This window comes from Dryobates pubescens, chromosome 2 (assembly GCF_014839835.1).
Source record: "Dryobates pubescens isolate bDryPub1 chromosome 2, bDryPub1.pri, whole genome shotgun sequence".
NCBI lineage: Eukaryota > Metazoa > Chordata > Aves > Piciformes > Picidae > Dryobates > Dryobates pubescens.
In genome coordinates, this window is record NC_071613.1 from 50204730 (window position 1) to 50222987 (window position 18258).

General features: G+C 45.5%; 2 protein-coding genes across 2 annotated transcripts in view; one reads left to right on the top strand and one right to left on the bottom strand.

Annotated features, from left to right (window-relative positions):
* Positions 1–509: 509 nt before the first annotated feature.
* Positions 510–16133, top strand: WDSUB1 (WD repeat, sterile alpha motif and U-box domain containing 1). Its single transcript, XM_009896793.2, has 10 exons — positions 510–926; positions 3040–3224; positions 4886–4978; positions 5986–6079; positions 7611–7644; positions 9184–9224; positions 9310–9416; positions 10370–10549; positions 12765–12905; positions 15163–16133. Exons 1-10 carry the CDS (start codon positions 529–531, stop codon positions 15318–15320), a joined length of 1431 nt encoding a protein of 476 aa, XP_009895095.2. The 5' UTR covers positions 510–528; the 3' UTR covers positions 15321–16133.
* The window catches only part of TANC1 (tetratricopeptide repeat, ankyrin repeat and coiled-coil containing 1), an 87596-nt gene continuing 85467 nt past the window's right edge, over positions 16130–18258 (bottom strand). The window contains exon 26 of the mRNA XM_054177379.1: positions 16130–18241. Coding sequence (XP_054033354.1) covers positions 16912–18241 — 1330 coding nt within the window. The 3' untranslated portion in view covers positions 16130–16911. The remainder of the gene's footprint in view (positions 18242–18258) is intronic.

Genomic DNA, 18258 nt, shown 5'->3' on the forward strand with positions numbered 1-18258 from the left:
GATCTAGTGGAAGGTGTTCATACCCATGGCAGAGGGTCTAGAAGAGAATATCTCTGAAAGGTCCCTTGAACTCAAACCATTCTATCGTTTTCTATTCCTGGGGCAACCTTAATTAATGCTTTGACTGTCTTCCACAGTGCCCATTTGGAAATTGTAACAAATGTGAATGCCAACTGAGCATAAACTAAATAGCTAGAATAATTTGTTTTGCTGCTGCTCTAAGACCAAGCAGCTACGATGTAATCTTGCATGTTCTACTATGGAACTGCAAGCTGACATTAAAAGTTTAGATACATTAATACTAACCATCAAGCCATAAAACTCTTACCTCATTGCTGTGGTTGATCTCTGGTTTAAGTCAAAGCCACAACTGTGGTGAAAATTCTGCCTCTGAAAGTGAACTTATTGCTTGCTTGTTTGTTTTTTCCCTGGAGAATGTGTCCTGTTGAGGTAGTGTGTTTTGTTTATGACATAGCTAAGACTAACTGTTACACTCTTTTTCAGATACTTTGGTTAAAAGCAGGCAAAATGGTGACGTTAATTCACACTTTAGCAGATCACAGTGACGATGTCAACTACTGTGCCTTCTCGTCGTCGAGCTTGGCTACTTGCTCCCTGGACAAAACAGTTCGTGTTTATTCCTTAAAGGACTTCACCCAGCTTCCTTACTCGCCTTTAAAAGGCCATACATACGCTGTCCACTGCTGCTGCTTCTCTCCATCAGGGCACTTTTTAGCTTCGTGTTCCACAGATGGCACTAGTGTGGTGTGGGACGCTGGCAGTGGTCAGATGCTGGCGGTGCTGGAGCAGCCCAGCAGCAGTCCTGTTAGAGTCTGCCGATTTTCTCCTGACTCCACTTGTCTGGTGTCAGGGGCAGCGGATGGCAGTGTAGTCCTTTGGAACGTGCAGACGTTGAAGCTGTACAGGTGAGTGCCAAAAGCTTTTTGATAGCCTCGTTCCCAATGAGAAGAGTGTAGATAGAATAGGATAGGATAGGATAGGATAGGATAGAATAGAATAGGATAGAATAGAATAGGATAGGATAGAATAGAATAGGATAGGATAGGATAGAATAGAAAGGATAGAATAGGATAGGATAGAATAGAATAGAATAGGATAGAATAGAATAGGATAGGATAGGATAGAATAGAAAGGATAGAATAGGATAGGATAGAATAGAATAGGATAGGATAGAATAGAATAGGATAGGATAGGATAGAATAGAAAGGATAGAATAGGATAGGATAGAATAGAATAGGATAGGATCGGATAGGATAGGATAGAATAGAATAAACCAGGTTGGAAGAGACCTCCAAGATCATCGTGTCCAACCTATCATCCAACACCACCTAATCTTTTTGTGTGTATATATTTTCAGATTATTATCATCAATAATAATACTGTTCACATTTGTAATTGCAAAGTGCACCTGTTCTCTTTTCTTAAAGCTGAGATTGGTGTTACTTAGAAATTGTCAAAGGGCTTAAAATCTGTATCAGAATGTTACTTAGAAATTATCAAAGGGCTTAAAATCTGTATCAGAATGTTACTTAGAAATTATCAAAGGGCTTGAAAATCTGTATCAGATCTAAGTTAACCACCTGTGGTCCTCAGTTTCTTTTACAACAGCTGGTTGTGTTGATGCTAAGGAAAGAGAGCACCTTTTACCACACCTGGCATGGGTGGTGTTTGACAACAAAGATAAGCAGCTACTCTTTATCAGCTCAGCTGTGGTAACTGACTGTTCAAATTGTGAAGTAAGATGGCGATTTACATGATCCCTGTGATGGGTGTGAGCAACACCAAACCAAGTTGGGCTGTGTGTTTGCCCGTGGGATGTGTGTCTCTTGGGGGCATGTGTGCCTCTTGGGGTGTTTTCTGTTTCCCTTCTGTAGTTACCATACCGGTACTGGGCCCTGAGAGTCTTCAGTGCCTGTTCTGAATGTGTCTAGTACTATTTGATTTACTGTTAGGTATTCAGAGCAGAATCTGCAGCTTTTTGTGTGGAAGAAAGTAAGTTTTAAAGGCTGCACTAAGGAAAGAGGGTGGTGCAAATAAACCCAGCAGGCAGTGTAATGCGTTTTCAAGGATGAAGGGTCCGGGGTCTGTTGTAGAGATTCTCAGCAAAGTTTATTGAAATTGCCTTATGTGGCATTAAGTTTGACACCTCTGGCAGTAAATAAAAGTTTTATCAGCAGAAGAGAATGAGCAGCTGTTCTACACAATGCAGTGACAGAGTAAATAAGATTGGCTTGTCTGGCTGTGTGACTTGCTTATGGCAGCACTGAAAGATTCCGCTGTGCGTGCTGGGCTGGATCTAGCATCCATTAGAAGGAGCATTCAGATAACCTAAAGGATGTTAGCTTGATCTCGCTTCCTTCCCAAGGCTTGACCACACTTCCATATCTGCTAGGAATTTCCCTTTAAGATGAGTTTTACACTGCACTTTGACTGACTTAGTTAAAAAGCAGCAATGTTTTCTCATGATGCTTCCTTTTGTGTATGAGTAGTCCAAAATTAGCCCTATGTCATAAATCATGAAGTATTCTTCTTGGCTACAGCTTGTCATATGGCTTAGGAGGTGTTCTATTTTGCCTTTTGAAACAGTTTGGAGGGTCTGTTTTCACTGTTTGTGCATGTGTAACTCTGTGTTATGATAGCTCTGTATTTGTATTTGACTTTTAAAACGTGTCCTGCCATAGAAGCTTGACAGTGCATTGTGTCTGTCAAATGGTAAGTCCATGCACATTGTCTTTAGTTTGAAAATTATTTCATCACCTAGGTAAATTTTTTGCCATGGGAAGCCATCTCTCATTTTCACTCCTGCAGTCAAAGAGCAGATCCTGGTTCCTGCAGCTGTACTGTACTTACTTTGCCTCTCTGTCCACAGTGGGTGTGAGTTTCTCTGCCTTCTGTTACCATGTTCCAAAGTGCATAAAAGAACAGCTTGGATTGTTGTATCACACTGAATTTTAGAGATCACTTACTCAGAGCATTGCTCACTCTAAATTCATGTCCTGTGTACTCTTTGCTTTTCAGATCTGGGAATGTTAACGATGGTTCCTTGGTGGCCTGTGCATTTGCTCCTAGAGGAAACTTCTTTGTCACAGGATCATCGTGTGGTGATTTGACCATTTGGGATGACAAAATGAGATGCCTGTGTAATGAAAAAGCACATGATCTTGGTGTTACCTGCTGTGATATTTCTTCACGGCCAGTTTCTGGTTAGTCACTTAATTTGCCAGGCAAGGAACATAGGGAAAATAGAGTTGCTTTATTTCTCTCTATCTTTTGTTTTGATACTCTTTGCCATCAGTGCTCCTGATACAAATGATGCTGGGAAGAGCTGATGTTTTAGAATATTCTGAATAATCCTGTCTAAAAGTTGTTGTCAGGTGGATGACAAGGAATCTGGGTCAACAAACAAGGTGATTGGTATGCTTATAATAGCTTTCAGTAGCCAATTATCCTACCATGCTTTGGAAAATATTTGGGCAGTGGCTGTAAACAGTGAAGCCTAGGCCAGGGCTGACAAAGGTGTTAGAAGATGCAGTGCTTTGAGTACTGTTTCCTCTTTCATACTTTGGTTCCCCAAGGGGCAGAACTGGATTAAAGCAGTGCAGAGAACTGCAAAGCTAACAAGCTGTGGGATGTGAATAGATAGACTGTTTTCCTGTGCCTCACTTTCTCAGTTGGAGGAATTTGGGGGAGCAGCAAGCTCAGGATCTCTTGTGTTCCTCTAAAAGCTGTGGTACTGCACTGCTCCTTCCTCCTGAATAAGTAAACTTCAGTGAAATTACCTAGCCCTACTAACAAAAACTTGGCAGATCTTGCTAAAATTTTCTAGTGACCCTATTGGAAGCCAGCATACTCCTCCTCTAAGTTAGCTCAAGGAGCTCTGCCTGTACAACACTGTAAATAGCCCATTAACACATTGGTAGCTTGTAAAACAGTCTCAAAGCCAGTGTTCATTGTTACTATTCTCACCCAAACCCAGTTCCCAAGTCACAAGTTTGTTCTTACTTACTAAGAAACATTTTTGCAACAGAATAGCTAAGACTTGCTGCTCCTCTCTGTCCTGAAGATACAAACCTGACTGGGGAATCCTGGCAGTGCTGATGCACTTTGGTACTTTCATGTTCAACAGATTTCAGGTGTGTCCTGAGGTCTGCCACAGTCATGCAGCTCTGGTGGTTGCTGTGGGCAGGTCCGTGTGCACTAGGAGTTTGTTGCAATAGCCACATGAAAATTCAAGTACACTTTCTGTGGTGGAAAAATGGAGATAAAATCTCTGGAGTTATTTTGTGAGATACTTGATATTTGTGTTAGAATTCTCTGATTTCCAGCCTCAGTCCTGGTGATTCTTGTAGGAATTCTTAGACTTGGCACTGGCAGAGGTAATGCCACTGAGGGATTGCTGTGGTGACTCAGGTCAGGCTGGCCAGGCTCTGTGGAGTAGAAGAGCAGAAATAATTTGGTACAGGACTTGAAAGAAAGAAAAAAACCCACCAAAACCAGAAAAAAAGGTAATGGGCTGTCAGATACTCTCAGGTGTTGTACATGCATATGTGGATGAGTTTGAGAACTAGTTAACTGTAGAAGAAATGGATGTAACCACATCATTTACATTACAAGGTCCTAGTGCTTTACTCAGTAGACACAGGAAGCAAACACGTACCACTAAGAAAACATAAAATATGAGCCCAGTTCTGGTTCTTTATCTGCCTGCTCTAGGAAGCAGTGTAACAGTGATCCCTATCTCTTACTTGTAAATGGTTATAGAACTTCTGAGATGAAGGAAATTTGCCAAATGCTGCTCTACTTCACTGATATGCTGCTACTGTCAGTGCTTCTGATTCATAGTAACACATTTGAATTTTATCAGATGGTGAACATACATTGAGATACTTCCAGATGGCTTCTTGTGGTCAAGATAATCACATCAAACTCTGGCTTATTTTGTGTGCAGATTCCTCAGGTGTGTATCATGTTGGTGGGTTTTGGTTTTGTGTGTGTTTTGCTTCCAGTGTTTTAAGCCTTTAGTGACTTGACATCTAAGATCAAATTTATACTGCTGTCATGGATTCACAGCCAAACTAACTAGAGGTTGAAAGTTTGCTTTCAGTTGTTCAGGCATGCAGCACTTTGTGACGTTGGGCCCTGTAGGTTCTGTTTAGTGATCTATTGTAAAATTGATCAATTGTACAAGTAAAGACTGAAAAAACCCCAGTAATTTCCCTAACTCCCTCAAACTTATGACAAACATTTGGGTTGAATTAGCATTCTTATCTTTTTGTAACCAGTAACATTTCTATTGCAACCATTTGAGCAGGTTGATAGGTTGAAACCTATCAGGGAGAGGTTTCCTTTCATCTTTCAGTACTACACCATGGCCCTTCAGCAAGAGCTGGAGACATGGAAAGTGTTGCCTCTCCTGCTAGAACTGCAGTCTAGATGTGCAACTGCTATGCAGACACAAGCCAGACGGCCAAAACCATCTTCAGAGGGCATTTTTTTCTTTCTAATCACTTTTATATGGAAGTCTGAAGAATGACTATTGCCTGTACAGGTGCACATTTCATTATCTAACATACTCATAGGCATGCTAAGATTACAAAGTGAGGAAGGCAAAGGTGTTAAAATTGTCTTGTGGTCTTTTATCCCCTTTTTTTGTAGAAAGCATGTCACAGAGTAGAGTAGAGTAGGATGGAGTAGAGTAGAGTAGGATGGAGTAGAGTAGGATAGGATGGAGTAGAGTAGGATAGGATGGAGTAGAGTAGGATAGGATAGAGTAGAGTAGAGTAGAGTAGAGTAGAATAGAGTAGAATAGAGTAGAATAGAATAGAATTAACCAGGTTGGAAGAGACCTTTGAGATCATCGAGTGCAGATCTTGGGTGCAGCTTTATGCTTCTAAAAGCAGCTGTGTTACACCTTGTCAAATATAGCCATATCTGATTTCTTTTTATTACTGTTATTATTTTTAGGTGCTGAATTGAAACATAAATGTACATTGAATGGACATTCTGCCCCAGTCCTGGCTTGTGCATTTTCTCATGATGGGCAGATACTAGTTTCAGGGTAAGCAGTACCTTTGAAGTGTTTGAATTTCGTGCTGCCCAGGTTCAGTGTTGTAAAACAGCAATTAAAAAAGAGTTGGAGATTTCAGAATATAATAGCAATAATTAAGGAATAATTCTGTGACCTCCAGAACTATTGAAGTGTCTTTCCAATTGGTTTTGTGTCTTGTGGGTGATGAGGTTTGGCATCCAGGATGTTGCACAGCTTTCGATGTGGTCTCTCAGTGCCAGCTTAAGTGGACCCACAAAAACTGATGCCTTTCATAGGAGAATGAAAAGACTACAATAGCCAGAAAATAAACTTAAATCCATAGAAGCCCCAGGAGACATCAGCTTGCTCTGACATTTTACTCTGTATTGTTTTTAAAGGAGTCTTTTTCAGTGTTTGAAGATCATTATGGATTGTTTGTGATCTAGAGTTGTTTTCCATTAGATAAATGGATTCTTGTTTTCACTTACATTGTTGTAAGTGAAATGTCTGCCTCATAATGTCTTGCAGGAAAAACTGCTGTCATGGTAAATAACTGTGCTGTGCAGCCTGTGTTTTGTGAGATATGTATTGATTGCATTGCAGCATTCTGTCGTGTGTGTTTATTGCACTGCTTCCTCTGGCTCGCTTTGCAAGTGAAAAGCTTTCAGAAGTAAATAGAGGTGCTGAGAGCAGATCATGGAGAGCTAGATTCTGGCCATCTGCCTTACAGAGAACTTCTTGCAAAGACACAAAGTACATAGAGTTGGGGAGCGGTGGGAGTGGGGGGCAGTTTGCATCAGCACTGTGCAGATCCTCCAAGTCAGAAATTCTCATGGAATTGCAGAGTTTTTGTTTTTAATGACTGGGTTTTACACTGCTGGAATTAATTACTGGTGGTGTTTTAAGGTGGACATGGGTAGAAGGGATTTAGATAGAATCATAGAATTCTTTGGGTTGGAAAAGCACTCTAAGGTCATTGAGTCCAACTGTTGACCTAACACCACCATGACTATCAAACTCTGTCCCAAAGTGCCATGCCCACACTTTTCTTGAACACCTCCAGGGATGGTGACTCCATCATTTCCCTGGGCAGCCTGTTCCAGTGCCTGACCACTCTGGTGGGAAAGAAATTGTTCCTAACCTCCAACCTAAACCTCCCCTGGCACAATATCAGGCCACTTCCTCTCATTCTATCACCTGGTACTAGGGAGAAGAGACCAGCCCCCACTTGGCTTCAACCTCCTTTCAGGTAGTTGTAGAGAGCAGTGAGGTTTCCCCTCAGCCTCCTCTTCTCCAGGCTGAAAAACCCCGGCTCCCTCAGCTGCTCCTCTCCAGACCTGTTCTCCAGACCCTTCACCACTGTCATTGCCCTTCTGTGGACACACTGCAGCACCTCAGTGTCCTTCTTGGAGTGAGGGGCTTTTCATGAAGTGGTTTAAGGAATCTGTTTGCTCTTATTTCGTTTGTGGGAAAGGTTGGGGTTTTCCTTCCTCTTAATTAAAAACAGTTTGTTTTTTTCTTTTCTGCATAGTTTTAATGTGGATTATTCTCTTTTTTAAAGGTCTGTGGACAAGTGTGTCATAGTACATGAAACTGTAAGTACAGAACAGTGCAAGGTTAATTAATTGGGTGGTTGTCTTTAAAGATCAGCACTGCTTCTGCAGTGTCTTATCAACATAAAGACATATTAAACAACAGAAGCTGCATAAACCCTAAATATTTAATGCACATGGAGCAGGGGAAGGAGTATGAGGAAAAATCCCTCTTGAGAATTGATCAGACTTCCACAATATTTATTTATTATATTTCATGAGAGGGTGGCTATTTGGTCTCTTCACAGGAGAGCATTAGTCAGTGAATTCCATACACACACATAATCTTCACAGTGAAGCAGAAGGACTTTTTTGTTACCCTAAATCTATCCTAACTTCCAAGGCAAGAAGTGCTCTAGCTTCTGGCCTAAAATTGGGAATGGTGGTAATAGAAATTCTTTAGTTACTTACATATCAAGTGCACACAAAATAGAAGCATAATAAAGAAGTAAATATTTTTTCTAATGTTAAATAAAATGTCTTTAAAGTATAGTCTAAGCATTTTGTATCATACTGTTGTTGCATCCTTCACTGTTCACCTGTAAGTGATATTTGCCTTCAGTACTTGTATAGCATTAAAAATAATAATGAAGGATGAATAAATCTTGAGCTTCTCCAGCTTGCTCTGCAATTAGTATTGTACTGATACACCTTATCAGTTTTTCACTAAAATCACTGATTTTGGGTTCCTTCACAAATTTTGGCCCATTTATTCCAGTAGTTTGAGGCTCAGACAAGGATGTAGATTTCTTTGGGACCCCAGAAAATTGAAAGATGCACAAGTGTACAGCATAAGTGTTTCTTAACAGTTTGTCACCTTTGTGTCCTTAGGTTTTTACTGAATGAGAGAACAACTTTCACAGCTTCTTGAGAAGTGAGGACAGTAAAAGCTTGTAGGAGAGAGAGAGATTTCAGCCTAAAACAGGGCACCACAGCTGACTAATCAATTAGTGATTGAGAATATCTTTGCTCTTCATCCTTCCAATCTGTCTGTACCTGTCAAAGAAACAGTGTCTTTCATAAGAAGAAAAAAATCCTTCAAATCATCAGTTAAGGCTGTGTGGAAATCGAGGAATTTGGGTTTTGGTAGCATCTAGTGGGCAGATGGAGAATCACAGGTGGGATTAGATAGCCCAGCTGAAGACCTAGAGCATGAAGTCTACTTCAGTTTCAGTTACCTCTGCACTTCTGGTCATTTCTAGCCTGAGATTCATAGCCAGTCCTTACCCACATGAGCAACCAGCCAATATGGGTGTAATGAATTCAGCTGGTATTTCTGCATTGTTACGCTGACACTTCATGCAGGCTGCTTGTTGGAGGCTGGCAGTGTTCCAGTGAGCTGAAGAGGGAGGCTTCAAGCAGCAAATTTCCAGTTGCATTCCTGATTCTGCTGCTGGTCAGCATTTGTCAAGCTTCTCTGAAGTTACACCATTTCTGTCATCTTCCAAGCAGCAATCATTGCTTATCTTGAAAGGAAGTGTACCAAGAGATGAACATTCTTTTTATTCTTTCAGAATCTAAATCACAAATATTCTTTTGCAGAGTACTGGCAGTACCCTGCATACTTTGTCTCAGCATACCAGGTAAGAATTCAGTATGATTGTTGTGTTTTAATACATAAAAGAAAGGGCATCCTTGTCTTGTTCACAAGCTTATTTTTACTTGTAGGTACGTTACCACTTGTGCTTTTGCACCATGCAGCCCCTTGCTTGCCACAGGTTCAATGGATAAAACTGTGAACATATGGCAGTTTGACCTTAAGCAAGCCTCTGCAGGTATCTGTGATCTGCTCTTTCAATTTAAAGCATGGTATTGTTGCACACTTTCTGAAGATGCAGAAGGTTGGCCTTGATGATCTCTCAGGTCTTTTCCAACCTTATTGATTCTATGATTCTAAGCCCCACTTTTTCTTACATGCAGTTACTAACCTCAGGCTACATGCTTGCTGTTTATCTTTTGACCTTATTAATGTCCTACAGAGGTATTCTCTTTTGGGTGTTTAAAGGAAAGGTGTACTGGAAGTATTTTAATTATACTGATCTGCTCTATCTTCTTTTCTGATACTCCCCATTTTTAACTCTCATCTCTTAAATGCTGTCCTGAATGTTATATTCCCAGAGCACTGAAAGACTTCTTGGACAAGTGTTATTGGCAAGGAGTTAAAAAGAAAATGTACTAATTATACTTGCATAATTGTCAACAGGAAATACAGCTAACCAGTTGTTACAAGTGTAAAACCCAGGATAATTAATGTTGCAAGTATGTGGAACCAAAGGTACATAGAATCATAGAATCAATAAGGTTGGAAAAGACCTCAGAGATCCTCAAGTCCAACCTGTCACCCAACACCTCGTGATTAACTAAACCATGGCTTCAAGTGCCATGTCCAATCCCTTTTTGAACACCTCCAGGGCTGGTGACTCCACCACCTCTTTGTTCAAAGCACAGGAATAAACCTGGTCTGGAGTTGAGACTTGATTCTGTCGAGTTCGACACAAGTGTAGGCATCTGAGAGGTTCAGTTCCTCAGACTGAAAATTCATAGTAAAAGACAAAGCCAAATTCCTGACCCCACCCATGATGTCCAATAGGCATTTCTGCTGTTAGGAGTGTTGGGGTTATAGTGAGAACATCTGGGAGAAGGCTGACATTTTTGTTGGAACTGGGGTTGCAATTGCAGGGTGTTGTATGGAGGTTTTTTAACTGTCATTTGTCTTCCCTTTTCAAAGGAAATGCTGGAGAAAATGAATCTAAGGTGGCTGTCGAGGACTGGTCAGAGGATGATGTTTCAGCCTGGCTTTGTGCACAAGACTTGGCAGACTTCGTTGGGCTTTTCAAAATGAATAACATTGATGGCAAGGAGCTCCTGAATCTTACTAAAGAAAGTCTGGCTAATGAGTTAAAAATTGGTAAGAGTATAGAAATCCATAGAACCTTTAATCTTTTGAGTACCTCTGAAACATAGGAATGAAAGCAAGTTAGGAGTTTCAGACATCCATGTTTTTTCCCTGGTTTTATTTCATTGCCAAGGCTGATGCCCCCTAATGTCACATTATCCTCAATGCTCTCTTTTCTTCTTTGTACCTTCAGTTTAGGGGCCAGTGCCCTATTAATGGCAAGAGGAGGGGCAAGGACAGCTCCACTCCTTAGTGGACATGGAGGGGAATGAATATAGTAACTAAAGATGAGGAAAAGGCAGAGGTACTTAACACCTTCTTTGCCTCAATTTTTAATAGCAGGATCAGTTGTCTTCCTGACAACTGGCCTCCTGAGCTGGCAGATGGGAGTCAGGGAGCAGTATAGTTCCTCTGTGATACAGAAGGAAGCAGTTAAGAGACCTGTTCAGCCACTTGTATCCCCACAGGTCCATGGGACCGGATGGGATCCACCCTAGGTGCTGAGAGAGCTGGCAGATGAGCTGGCCAAGACACTCTCCATTATTTTTCATCAGTCCTGGCTCACTGGAGAGGTCCCAGAGGACTGGAAGCTGGCCAACGTGATGCCCATCCACAAGAAGGGCCGGTTGGATGAGCCAGGGAATTACAGACCTGTCAGCCTGACCTCAGTGCCAGGCAAGATTATGGCACAGGTCATCTTGAGTGCAGTCACACAGCACTTACAGGATGGCCAAGCAATCAGGCCCAGCCAGCATGGATTTTAGGAAGGGCAGGTCCTGCCTGACCAACCTGATCTCCTTCTATGGGGACATTCAGGTTGGACGTGAGGAGGAAGTTCTTCCCCATGAGAGTGGTGAAGCCCTGGAATGGGTTGTCCAGGGGGGTGGTTGGGGCCCCATCCCTGGAGGTGTTTAATACCAGGCTGGATGAGGCTCTGGCCAGCCTGATCTAGTGTGAGGTGTCCCTGCCCATGGCAGCGGGGTTGGAGCTAGATGATCCTTGTGGTCCCTTCCAGCCCTGACTGATACTATGATACTGTGTGTCCAGAGAAGGGCGACAAAGCTGGGGAGGGGTTTGGAGCACAGCCCTGTGAGGAGAGGCTGGGGGAGCTGGGGTTGCTTAGCCTGGAGGAGAGGAGTGACCATGTATGACAGCAGCTAAAATGAAGTTGATGGGAGCATGCTGAAGTGGTGTGTCCTTCCATTTGGCACGGCTGGGAGGACACAACAGCTAGTACAAAGAGGATGTAAGAGCTATTCAGATTTTTCCTCTGGAATCACTTTTCTCAGCCCTGCAAGCAGGCAGGCACTGGGCCAGTGCTGTGTTTTGTAACACGGTGGGCATTTAGAGAAATGCCTCTCTTTGTGGCTTGGAATTAGTTTTGTGCCAGCTCCTTCTGGTTTGGTTCTTGCCATTTCATGGCTTGTATTAAATTTCAAGCAATGCTTACATCAACTGAAACATTTTAAGCATTCAAAGTTGTGTCAGTAAAGGCATTTTTTCTAAGACTAATATTAAAAAGCCATCCTAAGATTTGTTGCTGAGCTCTTTTTCAGGGTGCCTCTGGCAGGGCAGCATCTTCAATGCTTGTTGTTTTTTACATCTGGCACAGCTGGCAGTTAAACTGTGCCTGTGGCGTGGTGGAGTGGGGAAAAGGCAGAGCTGTGAGGTGGCTGGGGGGCTGACAGTGTGACATGATGTAGTTGAGTTGCTCATTTTGGTGGCAGTGGGTGTCTGCAGATCTTTCTGCCATAGAATCATAGAAACAATAATATTGGAAAAGACCTCAAAGATCATCAAGTCCAACCTGTCACCCAACACCTCATGACTACTAAACCTTGGCTTCAAGTGCCACATCCAGTCCCTTTTTGAACACCTTCAGGGACGGGGACCCCACCACCTCCCTGGGCAGCCCATTCCAGTAGCCAACAACTGAACAACTTTCTCCTCACCTTGAGCCTAAACTTCCCCATGTGCAGTTTGAGACTGTGTCCTCTTGTTCTGTTGATGGTTGCCTGGGAGAAGAGGCCAACCCCCACCAGGTAGTTGTAGACAGCAATAAGGTCTCCCCTGAGCCTCCTCTTCTCCAGGCTAAACAATCCCAGCTCCCTCAGCCTCTCCTCCTAGGGCTTGTGTCTCCTGTAACTTAGCTGCTAATTAATGGAAGAGCCAAGCTCTTTGCCTTACATGGCTGTGTTATTAACTTCACCTACAAATAACTCTTCAGAGTCTCTGGGCCTGCGCAATAAAGTCCTCCAGAAAATTGAAGCACTGAGGATGGACAGGAGGGCCGTTTCTGTTCCTGTCCCTGATGAGTTTTTGTGTCCCATAACAAGGGAGCTTATGAAGGATCCTGTCATTGCAGCAGGTAAGTCTTTAAATAGTGTTGGCTAAGATTGCTTACTTAAAGGTAAAGAGATGTGTGGGAACACAAAATTTGGCATATCTTACCAGTTACAGAAAGTGTTCTAACAGCTGCTGCAGGAACAGAGAGCTGTGGTGCATGCTTCATGTGCCAAAAGACCTCTCTGGTGGGGAGAAGAATGCCACAGCAAGCAGCAGCAGCAGCAACGCTGACCAAGCTTGCTAGCGGTCAGTGAACTGATGCAGCAGTGAGAGATGCATCTGCAGGGCTTTGTGGAAGCAGCTTGGTCAGGTTACAAAGTCCAGGATAACCAAAAAAGTTGAACCAAGTTTTGATTTTACTGCTGCTGTATAAAGTTTTATTGGAATACATTTCACTATGTGGTTAGCAACAAATCTTGCAGGAGTGTATGGGTAAAGCTTTCACTGACTGCAAATTTTTCCATGCCTGTTTTCCTGCCGGGAAATGCCGATGCCCTTCCTCCCATCCCAGTGTTCCTGCTGGGAAATGCCGATGCCCTTCCTCCCTCCCTGTTTTCCTGCTGGGAAATGCCGATGCCCTTCCTCCCATCCCAGTGTTCCTGCTGGGAAATGCCGATGCCCTTCCTCCCATCCCAGTGTTCCTGCTGGGAAATGCCGATGCCCTTCCTCCCATCCCAGTGTTCCTGCTGGGAAATGCCGATGCCCTTCCTCCCTCCCTGTTTTCCTGCTGGGAAATGCTGATGCCCTTCCTCCCATCCCAGTGTTCCTGCTGGGAAATGCCGATGCCCTTCCTCCCATCCCAGTGTTCCTGCTGGGAAATGCTGATGCCCTTCCTCCCATCCCAGTGCTCCTGCCGGGAAATGCCGATGCCCTTCCTCCCATCCCAGTGTTCCTGCCGGGAAATGCTGATGCCCTTCCTCCCATCCCAGTGTTCCTGCTGGGAAATGCCGATGCCCTTCCTCCCATCCCAGTGCTCCTGCTGGGAAATGCCGATGCCCTTCCTCCCATCCCAGTGTTCCTGCCGGGAAATGCTGATGCCCTTCCTCCCATCCCAGTGTTCCTGCTGGGAAATGCCGATGCCCTTCCTCCCATCCCAGTGTTCCTGCCGGGAAATGCCGATGCCCTTCCTCCCATCCCAGTGCTCCTGCTGGGAAATGCCGATGCCCTTCCTCCCTCCCTGTTTTCCTGCTGGGAAATGCCGATGCCCTTCCTCCCATCCCAGTGTTCCTGCTGGGAAATGCCGATGCCCTTCCTCCCATCCCAGTGTTCCTGCTGGGAAATGCCGATGCCCTTCCTCCCATCCCAGTGTTCCTGCTGGGAAATGCTGATGCCCTTCCTCCCATCCCAGTGCTCCTGCCGGGAAATGCCGATGCCCTTCCTCCCATCCCAGTGTTCCTGCTGGGAAATGCTGATGCCCTTCCTCCCATCCCAGTGTTCCTGCTGGGAAATGCCGATGCCCTTCCTCCCATCCCAGTGCTCCTGCTGGGAAATGCCGATGCCCTTCCTCCCATCCCAGTGTTCCTGCCGGGAAATGCCGATGCCCTTCCTCCCATCCCAGTGCTCCTGCTGGGAAATGCCGATGCCCTTCCTCCCTCCCTGTTTTCCTGCTGGGAAATGCCGATGCCCTTCCTCCCATCCCAGTGTTCCTGCTGGGAAATGCCGATGCCCTTCCTCCCATCCCAGTGTTCCTGCTGGGAAATGCCGATGCCCTTCCTCCCATCCCAGTGTTCCTGCTGGGAAATGCTGATGCCCTTCCTCCCATCCCAGTGCTCCTGCCGGGAAATGCCGATGCCCTTCCTCCCATCCCAGTGTTCCTGCTGGGAAATGCTGATGCCCTTCCTCCCATCCCAGTGTTCCTGCTGGGAAATGCCGATGCCCTTCCTCCCATCCCAGTGCTCCTGCTGGGAAATGCCGATGCCCTTCCTCCCATCCCAGTGCTCCTGCCGGGAAATGCCGATGCCCTTCCTCCCATCCCAGTGCTCCTGCTGGGAAATGCTGATGCCCTTCCTCCCATCCCAGTGCTCCTGCCGGGAAATGCCGATGCCCTTCCTCCCATCCCAGTGTTCCTGCCGGGAAATGCCGATGCCCTTCCTCCCATCCCAGTGTTCCTGCTGGGAAATGCCGATGCCCTTCCTCCCATCCCAGTGTTCCTGCTGGGAAATGCCGATGCCCTTCCTCCCATCCCAGTGTTCCTGCTGGGAAATGCCGATGCCCTTCCTCCCATGCCTTTTGGGCTGGAACAGCTAACCCCTGCACGGTCTGTGACGCTCTCTTTGTAGATGGCTACTCCTATGAGAGGGAAGCGATGGAGAACTGGATCACCAACAAACGACGATCGAGTCCCATGACAAATCTTCCTCTCCCCTCCCTCATGCTCACACCAAACAGGACACTGAAAATGGCCATCAGCCGCTGGCTGGAGACTCAGCAGAAATAAACCACTGCATTTGGAACTTGTGGACGTTAACTGACAGTGGATGTAGCTAAAGGAGACCACTGTGTCAGAAACAAGGCTGCTCCTGTTCTGATCTACAGCTGTCATGTAAATGTGTGATAGGAAGAAAGTCTTCACTGTTGGAAGCTCTCAGAGAATACTGAACAGCTTCTAAGTTATTGGTAACTTAATTTTGTGGCATTTCTGTTTTAGGAAATGGAGTGTTCAGACTCACACATTTTCAGATAAGGCTTTCTTTAAATCCTCACTACTGAGTTTTATGAGTCTTGATTTTGCTAAGACCAAGAGGAAGGTAAGAAACAGCCAAGTGGCTAATCCCTCTTTCTTATTCTCATTTTAAACCCTGGGTGTGTGTCTCTCTGTTCCCTGTCACTGAGGATGGAGGAGAGTTTCTCCTGTAGCCAGCGGCGACTGCGCTCCTCCCACAGCTATATTAATAATCTTTATTTTGAATGGAAAAAAATACAGTAGCTGTGCAAAAATAGAACTACAGGACAAGACTAATATAGGACATGTACAAAATATCAAAGAAACAGTAAACAATAAATAAGCTGAAGCATAATGATGCAAACTCAGGAAAAGGGTTTGTCAAGGTGGGCACAGCTGCTTTCCGTGTCCAGGGAACACAGACAGGTGAAGGTGACCACGTGGAGCTGACCAACCTCGCCGCTCCTGGGATCCCTCCCCACAGCTGGCGATTTCCAGAGCAGTCTCACCAACACAAAACCAACCTTCCTCCCCAAAGCTTCACAACTTCACCCTGCACAGACACTTCTCGCCAAGCTCTCGCCCTCGCTCACGGTTCCCACAAACACACTTGCCAACCAGTTCTGTACCTTTTTCAGGGACCAACACTTAAATCATTTGAAGATAGCACCCAGAGGTGATTAGGTAACCTAGATAAAGTGCGATTATTGTTAATATGCCTTAAAGTTGTGTTCTTCGGGGCAGCGACCAATATGGTCACAGCCTTCCCACACACATGCAAACGGCGCTGTTCTTTTAACTTGGTATCTCCTAGTTACTAAAAATAGTTCTATTTACATGGCTGCTTATGGTTTTTCGCTCATACACAAACAACTGATGCCTCCTAAATGTACATCATGCAACCCCAGTCAGATCCCACTAGAAAGTGATAAAATACTCTGCTTTACAAACCCCACACAGCTCCCAGCCCTGCGCAGCAGGTACCATCCTGACCGCTGCCTTGGGATGGAAGCACTTAGGCGTTGCAGAGGCATGGCTGTTGGGTCAGTGGTGAGCTGTAAGGTAACCAAAGCCAAGACTTAAAGCCCTGCATAAAAGGAAAGTCTTGATGGAAAGGATTTCTCTGCTTAATGTCCTGGTTTGGTGGCCTGACGATCCCAATTGCATCTTTCTACATAGATTTGCTCTTCCAGTTACTGTAACTGTCCTGTGGTGGTAGGAACAGTTGGAAGTGGTTGTATCCCATTAAGCACTGGCCTACAGGGATGGCCTGCACCACCGCACACAGGACCAGCCAAGTCAGGATTCCTTCTAGGAGTAAAAGCTCTGTGAAGCTCCGAGATCAGCTCTGCAGCGCTGCCAGCAGCTATACATTTGACTCAATGAACGATCGCTTTGGTTTTGTGGCTGTCACCTGGCTCAGATGGGCCTCCTTAGTGAGGTGAGGCTGCTGCGGGGCTTGGCTGGGGGCTCTGCCATCTTGGCAGTGGGTGGGTATTTGGCACTTAAGCTCCTCACATTCCTTAGCTTGCACACCGTTCTGGCTGCTGTCTCCTGGGGCAGCACCAGCAGAGTAGATTTTAGTTTGGTAGTGTCTGACTGAGAAGTGCTCAAAAGTGGAGGACTGAACGCCCCCAGAAGCAGCATTGGTTGATAGTCCATCCGAAGCCTGAGGGTGCCAAGTGCGACTGGCCTGAGCGTTCTGCTGCTGGAACCTTGCAGTCTTGTCCATGATGCCCATGAAGGGGGTACTGCGAGGTCTGTGCTCAGCAGCAGCACCCTGACCCTGGCTAACATGGCTCTCCTTGAGTCGAACATCTGGGCCCAGCCCCTTAATACTCTCTGAGAAACTGCTGGCTGAAGATAAGCTGCTGCTTGAGGTGGCCAGAATGGTGCTGCTGGCTGGGGAACTAGACGAGGCAGCACTGGCTGCAGGGCTTTGCTGCCTGGTTTCACTCAAGCTTGCCTGAGTGGGGGCTGCTGGCCGGTCAGCGGCTTTAGACTTGCTTGTGAAGGGATGAGCAGAGAGCCCCTCGGCACGCTGCGGATGGGAGCAGTGGGTAGGTGGCACCAGCTCAGACCCAGCGCCTGTGGGAACGCTGCCAGACGTTAATGTGTGTGTCCCGTCCAGATGCTGAACCTTGGCGTGCTGGACTGGCAGGGCACTCTGGGGAAGATGCTGACAGGATGACTGTGTCTTTGTGCTGCCCTGGCTGCTTCCCGCTTTGGACCCAGGCTGGATGGAGCTCAGGTGCTGATTAGTTTTTACAATCTGTGCTTGCTTCGTTGGCTGCATGACCAAGCCTGGTTCTCTCAGGTATTTGCTGCCTGTTCTCCTCTGAGGAGATGCAGCACGTGCCTTCTGCTGAACAGCTTCTTGAAGGGTCCTGCTGTAGGAGGCAGCTGTGGACTGTTGCAGCCTTTGTGGAGAGGAGACAGATTCATCAGGGTGTGGCAGCTCATCCTCCCTGTCCTGAAGATTAAAATTATCCTTCACTGCTTGGGTAACGCCCTCCTCCTCGTTATCAGAGCTGGTAATCTGCTGTAGCTGCTGTGGAGACTGCTGCTTCTGTTGCTGTGTTCTCTGGAGCTGTTTGCATTCCTCCTCCACTCGAGCCAGCAGACGTTTTATCTCTTGATTGCTGGGACACAGCTGTGTGGCTTCACGTAAGTCAGCAAGAGCAGCAAGCAGCTTTCTGTGCAGGGGAGGGGG